The following is an 8,798-nucleotide window of genomic DNA, read 5'->3' as shown; positions in this document are numbered from 1 at the left end:
AACATTTAAGGAATGTTGTTACATCATCTGTAAAGTCACAATCTTATTGAGGAAGTAATATTATGGACAGGGAGTAATGCTAAATATTGCACATTTCAGGACAGGTGGGGTCAAAGTTTAGTGGTCTGAAAGAGCTTTCTTGGAAAAGGTGTGCAGCAGGTCTCAGGATTGGGCTCTGCTGACATGGTGGAAACCCTGGTTAGACCCTGACTGTGTGTTGTGTGCCTAAGGGCTGAATTGTGCTGTTTGGATTCCAGGATTCAAGATGCTGCTGCTGCAAGCTCTTCTGTTACTCTTAGTCCTGTCTACTCATGGCCAGGACATTGCAGCAGAGGAGCCTGAAGTCCAACTCTCTCCACCCAAGGGGTCCTGCTCAGGTTGGATGGCTGGCATTCCAGGGCATCCTGGCCACAATGGGTCCCCAGGCCGTGATGGCAGAGATGGCACACCTGGAGTGAAGGGTGAGAAAGGAGATCCAGGTATGTACGTGTTGAGACAATTCTCCATCACAGAAATTTCCTGTGTAGAAACAGGACTCCAGGACAATCTGAGGACACTGGTTATTAAGACCAAGCCATAGGGAAGAAACTAAACTTGAAAAATTTTATAGACCCACAATCAAAGTAATATGGAATTTGAGTGAGCTTTCCAGGGGTGAAAATAGTATCTTTAAAAACAAATGCGCTTAGTTGTTCTCTACCTATTTAACCTTCCTAGTTCTCTCTCTCTCTTTCTCTTGTTCTTTTCTTTTGGGGGGGACATACTCAGCAGTGCTCAGGGGTTACTCCTATCTCTGCACTCAGAAATTACTCCTGGTGGTACTTGGGGGACCATATGGGAAGCTGGGAATCAAACCCAGGCCCTCCCACCATGCTATCACTCCTCCCCACCCCATATACCTTTTTTTTTTTTTTTTTTTTTTTTTTTTGGTTTTTGGGCCACACCCAGCGGTGCTCAGGGGTTACTCCTGACTGTCTGCTCAGAAATAGCTCCTGGCAGGCACGGGGGACCATATGGGACAGCAGGATTCGAACCAACCACCTTAGGTCCTGGATCGGCTGCTTGCAAGGCAAATGCCCCTGTACTATCTCTCTGGGCCCCCCATATACCTTTTTTTATTTCTACTTATTTCCATATATTCTTGTTTATGTCCCTATTTTTATTTTTCTTCCTTAATCCCCATAGTGTTTAATCCAGTGGCATTCAAACATACTTTCTGAATCATCGTCCTGCTCTGACAATAATATTCTAGTTCAGATATAAGTAGAATTACTAATTCTCTAAGAAAAATCTACTCCAAAAATATGCTAACTTGAATGTCAACAAACGTTCAAAGTATGGAATAGAATAAAGTACTGTATTCAATGCAGACATGGATTAACAATAGAGGCCTGTTGTTGTTGTTTATTAATTTATTTGTTTTGGTTTGGGGCCATACCCAATGATGCTCAGGGGGTACTCCTGGCTCTGTGCTCAGAAATGACTCCTGGAACACTTTGGTCACAATACAAATTATTAAAAAAAAAAAAACAAAAAACAAACAAGAAACAAGAAATGACTCCTGGAAGGCTCTGGGGACCATATGGGATACCAAGGATCAAACTCGGGTCAGCTGTGTGCAAGACAAACACCCTAACTGCTTTGCTATCACTCCAGTGCAACAATAGAGACTTTAAGGAAAAGAAACAAACAAAAGACTCAAACTTTTCTTTGAAGGATGAGTGGACATATAAAGGAAAATAAGCATCCTTGAGAGATAGACTGAAAAATTTAAACATGATTGGTTGAGCAGTACAAAAAGGAATAGTATGATGGGGTAAGGATGTTATGAGGTTGGAGATGGATGTTGGGCTGCCTATTGGGCCATGCTATGGGGAATTATAGAAGGAGGAGGAATGTTGCACTGGTGAAGAGGTGTGTGTGTTCTGTTTGTGACTGTAACCCAACTATAATCATGTTTGTAATCATGGTGATTAAATAAAATAATTTAAACTGTAAAAAAAAAAAGGAGGAGGCTACAACCTTCTCTTTTGGGGGTTTATATTGTATTGGTTTCTTGCTCTCCATGTAAGTAGGTTTTTGGGAGAACCATAGGGATAGTGTTTTAGGCCAAAAGCAACCTAGGCAGGAGTTCTCTTCCTCACAGTTACTGAGGTCTTCTTATTCTATAGGTCTTGTTGGTGACAAAGGTGATATTGGTGAAACTGGAATAACTGGAATTGAAGGTCCCCGGGGCTTTCCAGGAGTCCCAGGCAGAAAAGGAGAGCCCGGAGAAAGCGCCTTTGTGTATCGTTCAGCGTTTAGTGTGGGATTGGAAAGCCGGGTCACAGTCCCCAATGTTCCCATTCGCTTTACGAAGATCTTCTATAATCAACAAAACCACTATGATAGCACCACTGGCAAATTCCACTGCAACATTCCTGGGCTGTACCACTTCTCCTATCATATCACAGTCTACTTGAAGGATGTGAAGGTCAGTCTCTACAAGAAGGACAAGGCTGTGCTTTTCACCTATGATCAGTACCAGGACAAGGATGTCGACCAGGCTTCTGGCTCAGTGCTCCTTCACCTGAATTCGGGTGATGAAGTGTGGCTCCAAGTGTATGGGGATGGAGAGTATAATGGGCTCTATGCGGACAATGTCAATGACTCCATTTTCACAGGCTTCCTGCTCTACCATGATATCAACTGACCATTGCTAATTCATAATCTCCACCAGCTCATCCAAACAGCCCAAACTTCCAAGAATTGTCCTCCTATTTTTAGTGCAGTTAGAAGATTGACTTTGCCTGCCTGAAGGACTCTAAATATTATTGGTTCATTTACTCCACTAATTTATCCTATACCTAAAAAAAAAAGAAATAAATCACATACTATGTGACCATAGTATGACTGCAGAATATGTTTTCTGGTCTTAAGGACCTATTTTGTAGTGCCAATAAAAGGGTTAAAATATTTACTGAGGAGTTTTTATATTCATGAAAATAAAGTCCTTGGTAATATTATTTTGGGGTATGATTTTTGGGAAGTTCATTACAGTTCTGCGAAGGACACAGAAAAAAATTCATCTCCTTTTTATACTTAGAGACTTGAATCAGATTTAAGATCATACAGCATCAAGCAGCAGTTCAAAATTCAGATCAATCAATGCAACTAATACCATTGCCACCACCAAACCACAGAATCACCCACCCCTCAAAAATAAAGAAAAAAATAAAATTCAAATTAAGTTTAGGTCTTTTCTATTAAATACCATTTGTTTTGTTTGGTTTTGGGTCATACCTGGCTATTCTCAGGGCTTACTCTTGGCTGTGTACTCAGAGCTCACTTCCTTCCATCAGTGCTCTGGGGATCATTTGTGGTACAGAGGTTTGAACCCCAGTCAGCTGTATAAAAGGCAAATGCTAGCTCTCTGACTCCTAAATGGTGTCATTTCATTTTATTGATTTTTTTTCTCCATTTCTTGAGCCTTTCTAGGCAGTTTTCAGGGACTAGTTTTGCCTTTGTGCTCAGAAGTAACTACTAACAATGCTAGAAGATCATAGTTGGTTGCTAGAGGGTTGAACTAGGGTGGCAGCCATTGGGATCACATTCAAAGTAAGTATCTAATGTCCTGTGCTATTTCTCTGTGCTAACAATATCATTCTTTTTCTTTCTTTTTCTTTTTTTTCACCCTTTGTGATGTTAGGTGGGGTCTCTCACCTGGCTCACCTGAGGGCCTTTGAATTGGCTTTTAGCTATTAATTAAGCCTGTCTCCCATAAGAAGAAGGCCTTTTTATCCCAGTTGGACTACTTAGTGAGTAGAACACTACCCTGCTTTTGTTTTTTACTCTCTTTACTCATTTCTCTCCCTTTGACCCAAAAATCTCAATTCTATCTCCATATACTGAAATTTTTCTTGTTATCAAGTCACCTGATCAGGAGGCTTCTGGATTGTGGCATTTCTCTCCTGGAAACCATTTTTGAGCCATTTGTCTCTGTAGCCTGCCCTTCATGTGTTCCTTTTGAATGGGAGCCCTGAGTATGGGGTGACATCTTATTACCGGGTCAGGGACTCTGTAGCAGGTCAGCCCCTGAAGAGGTTGACTGATGGAGGGATGGAGAATGAGGCCCTTTTCTTCCAGTTCGGAGCACGCGTCTGCCACCCTGTCTAGCCCACGGTTCTGAGGTGAAACGGCGGGTAAACAGCTCGCAGACAATCAGGCTCGTGGAAATATTTGCTTTATTCGGATGGACAAAACTGAAGTCCAAAGACTCAGATTCAGTTCCAGCCAGCAAAAAGCCCTCGCCTTCCACAGACCCTTGCTCTTATAGTCCAGAGTCAGGTTCCACCCAATGGTGGGATCAGATACCAACCAATGGTGGAAGCAGAATCAGGTCCTACCCTAGGGTGGGGGCAGAATGCCAGGTCACACCCTAGGGTAGGGCACAATCACCTAATCAGATTAGGGTGAGCAACATAGTAATCCCCCAAAATATTTACATACACAACAATTCCCCCTTTTGTTTTTAGTAAACAAACAATATTGTCTACAATTATTAAAAGAAAAATTAGTCACTAATAAAAGAGCGGCTGTTTGCATAAGCGCATCACAGGAAAATGTAAAGAAAAACTTCTAACCTAAGCACAGGGTGTCTAAAACCAGAAACATGTATCAAAGAATCAACTACAAGCTCCTGACAAGATAAATCTAAGACGTACATAGATCTTTCGAAGAGACACCAGAAAGGTTGTGTAGCAGGCAAGGAGAAGCACCTTTTCTTTATTTGTTGTTGTTGTTGTTGGTTTTTGGGTCACACCTGGCAGTGCTCAGGAGTTACTCCTGACTCCACGTTCAGAAATCGCTCCTGGCAGATACCGGCATTTGAACCAATGACCTTCTGCATGAAAGGCCAACGCCTCACCTCCATGCTATATCTCCAGCTCCATTTTCATTCAAGTTCAGGTAGACCAGAAAGCCCATCTTTGAGGGCATTGAACTAGGCCTTTATTTCAGAAGAAGAGGCTCATACACCCTCTGCACAGTGGGGAGCCACTGCAATGATGATCAATAGGTATCTGAACTTAGTCCAAGTTCTTAATCCTGTCTGAAGTCCATAAGATGTCTGAAATTGATGTTGACTATTTATAGATGGGAGCTTAAGTCACAAACCAAAACAAAATGTTTAAGGCAGAGACCCTCCCTGTGTAAATAAACAACTTGAGGGCCCATCCAAAATGGATGGAACCTTCTATAAACCTAGTATTTTGCCTATGATGCGCCCAGCAAAAAACCCTGAGAACAGACAAAAATATCATTTAGGAAATTATAGACAATAATATCTAACTCACAAACCTAAAGTCAAGAAAGCAAAACATTAATATAATACAACATCGATTCCTAATATTAAAAACTAAAATAGAAAAACATTAATTACGATAGTCAAAAGAAGTGTAGTACCAAATATAACTTCAAAGGATTACAGTTATAGGAAAAACAACAGATGAAATTTCTACAGAGTTCAATACCAATCTGTAAATATGAGGGGTCTGGAACTCCAAAAAGACCAGCAGAAGACACTTGATGGGTCTGGAAAAGCGGGTTGAAGCCTTGTACAGGAGATAACATCAAGCTGAATAAAGAAGGAAGGCCAGTACAGTCATCCATGTGTTGGGGCATCCCCAAGCGTTACATCATTACATCATAAGTTGGTTGGGCTTCTGTATTTCCTTTGGGATCGGTGCAATCTTGGGGTAGCCATTGTAGAAACGCTCAACAATAGCATTGTGTATGTGGATGGAAAACCAGAAATTCAGATAGCACAGTTTAACTGGGATCCAGAGACTGTGGGTCTTGTCCATGGATCTTTTCTCTGGTGTTACATTGTGACACAAATCCCAGGTGGCTTCATTTCCAACAAGTTTGCAGCATATATGGTGTAAAACTCCAACAGTCATGGATTTCTTCTTCCCGCCGAGATCAGGAAGCTTGTAGTTGTGGGTGAAGGAGATGGGTTGCACATGTGAAATCCTGAAAATTAAAATGTTAAGGACTAGGAAGAGAGAAGGAAGGATAAGTAAGACTAATTTGGGGAAGATAAAGTTAGGAAAAAGGAAACTATATACAAAATATGCAGAACAGACAGACACTAAACAAGACATACATACACAGACTTCACTAAAAATATGGCCATAACACTCACTCATACTAAAAAATATTTGTTGGAAAGGATCCAAAATAGAGCAAAAGAAAAGAGAATTCAGCTGAATCAACTAAAAGCTCCTTTAAATGTAATAGCCGGCAATTGTTTAGATAAATCATTTCAAATTCACTAAAAAAAAATTTTTTTTTTTGCCTAGCAGATCTGAAAGAGAATTTCATGCGTAATACAAACATGAACAACTCTACTATACGTGTATATCAGTATATATACAAAGTTATTGTATAACAGTAACTTTATGATAATCAATCATAGGCAAGAAGCACTGTGAAGAAAGTCCACCTAAAATTATCATTATGTCAGCGTCTTAAAACCTAAATTGAGGGAAATAAAGCAATGATGTTAAAATAAATAAATGAGTATACCTAGAAAGAAAAACAACATTAATATGATGAGAAATTTCTCTTTCAGGTGAACCTTGACTAAATTAATTTGTAAAATTTCATGATTAACTGAGACCTAGAGCAATAATGAAATTAAGACATAAATCCATCCTACAAGGAAACACATTGGGGATTCATGATTTTCAATCTATATTCATTGATCATGCCTGTGGAAAGAATCCTAGAGCATTAATAGCAACTGATAAGGAAGTAAAATGATTATCTGGTGTTCATTGTAGATCTCTAAGAAGTATAAAACAGGATGTATGCTGCTGTGGATTTCACCAATGTATTAGGGGCTTTTTTGATCTTCTTGTCATCAAAATTGATCCAGTGTTGTTTTGCAGCAATTTTACAGTATGAAGTACAGTGTCCATAGTGAACTTTACCATAATGGTTTGACACCGATGATAAGTTGTATTTCTTAATCTTGCTTTTATTCTCTGAAGTGAATTCCTCTAAATTGAGGTGTTCTAAAGGAAAATCTACATAAGTATGCAATTTTTTTATTTGTTTGCCATCAAAAGCAAAACGTTTCAAGTGTATTATAAGTACTGGTGGCAGTTTCCATAAGTACGTTTTCTTTGAAAAATCCCTTCTATTTTTGCAACTGTTGCACAGAACTTTGTTGTCATTTCTTAATTCTTCTTCTTTAAAAAATTCAGAGAGGCATTCCTGTAATGTACATTTATCTGTAGATGTAACAGCCAAAGACAAATGAACAAATGTCTCATAAACCTCAGACTTTTGGTGGCAAGTGAGACACTGGAGTATAGATTTGAATTGTCCTTGAAAGAGATCATAAATAATAGATTTATGAGCCTTTTGGTGTTCTGGACTAAATTGTTCATAATTTTCATTTCCCATGAGATGTGTAGTTTTGTCTGTCATTAGATTTACAGTAAGCAAGTCCTGATGTAATCCCTCTATTAGGAACATCAGTAGTTCGTGAGGATCCTGCTGATTGTGTCCAGCAAACTGGTCATTAAGTAAACCAATTGTTACTTTGAAGCTTTCAGGGTTAATATATCTATGAAATCCATTTCCCATGGTTTTGATGAGCCGACCAAATTCTTCGGCTAATTTACCTTCATGCCCCATCGGATTTTTCTTGTTAATATCCTTTTTATAATGATCTTTATAAAAATACTGAGTTAAGTCTGAAATATTATACAAGCATTGCAATATTGCGTTCATGTAGCAAGAGTTTCCTATATTTTGGAGCCCAGTTAAGACAGGTTCCTGTCTTTCCTTTTGCATCTCGGAGTGTAAGGGTTTATCACTACCATCAGTCTCACTCATTGTATGGTGTGTGACAGCTAAATCGTTCCCTGCCCCAGAGACCTTAGTAATATTACTGCTGTTAGTGTCTGAAGTATTCTGTTTTTTCTCTGAAGGGGAGTTTGTAGTCTGAACCTGATCATTTGTGCTAGCCCGATTTCTAACAAGACGTAATGGAACCCAAAATTTCTTGGGAGGGTCATCATTTATAGAAACATAGGCATAACCCCTTCCTCTTAGGAGAAGATAGCCAGCTATCCATTTTTCATCCTCCTTGATCCAAATAGGTTTATGGGTTGTTTCTTGTCTCTGAATATCTTCTTTAAAATGTCTTTCCACTGCAGTGTAGCTTTCCCCATGGGGTAAGTTAAAGTAATTTAGTGTGATAAGAGTCAAAGATAGCAAATCCGTTGGTGGTAAACCTCTTTTTCTATTTTTTTGCAATTGAGTTTTTAAGGTTCTGTGAGTCCTTTCTACAATGGCCTGTCCCCTACAATTGTAAGGAATTCCTCTGAGATGTCTTATCTGCCATTCCTTACAAAAAAATTCAAAAGTTTTGCTAACATAGGCTGGCCCATTATCAGTTTTTATAGAATATGGAATACCCATCACAGAGAAACATTGTAAAAGAAAACTACAAGCAGCCTTAGATTTTTGAGAAGACATGGGAATTGCCCACATAAACCGAGAATAAGTGTCCACCACAACATGAAGATAAGGTTTCCTTGGAAATAAATCTGTTTGAGTTATATCCATTTGCCAAAGTTCGTTAGACTGTAAGCCTCTTGGGTTTGCTCCTGCTATGTGAGTCTTTTTTGTTAACGGTGCACATACGTTGCAGTTTTCTACAATTTCTCTAGCTTGCCTCCATGGAATTTGGTAATTCACATGTAAACGGCGAGCATTTGTGTGTAGGGCTCAATGTTCCTCTA

At 39.4% G+C, this 8,798-nt stretch overlaps 1 protein-coding gene across 1 annotated transcript; it reads left to right on the top strand.

Annotated features, from left to right (window-relative positions):
* The first annotated feature begins 265 nt into the window (after positions 1–265).
* Positions 266–2,692, top strand: ADIPOQ (adiponectin, C1Q and collagen domain containing). Its single transcript, XM_049775767.1, has 2 exons — positions 266–479; positions 2,172–2,692. Exons 1-2 carry the CDS (start codon positions 266–268, stop codon positions 2,690–2,692), a joined length of 735 nt encoding a protein of 244 aa, XP_049631724.1.
* The last annotated feature ends 6,106 nt before the right edge of the window (positions 2,693–8,798 follow it).

The sequence above is a fragment of the Suncus etruscus genome, chromosome 6 (genome assembly GCF_024139225.1).
Source record: "Suncus etruscus isolate mSunEtr1 chromosome 6, mSunEtr1.pri.cur, whole genome shotgun sequence".
Lineage (NCBI taxonomy): Eukaryota > Metazoa > Chordata > Mammalia > Eulipotyphla > Soricidae > Suncus > Suncus etruscus.
Note: the sequence above shows the minus strand (reverse complement) of the source record. Positions and strands in the feature narration are given on the sequence as shown.

What these genes read in the sequence shown, in the direction of transcription:
- ADIPOQ (XM_049775767.1), top strand. Translation starts at nt 266, where the DNA reads ATGCTGCTGCTGCAAGCTCTTCTGTTACTCTTAGTCCTGTCTACTCAT. An exon ending in GGGTGAGAAAGGAGATCCAG is followed by an intron (nt 480 to 2,171) that starts GTATGTACGTGT and finishes CTTATTCTATAG; the next exon opens with GTCTTGTTGGTGACAAAGGT.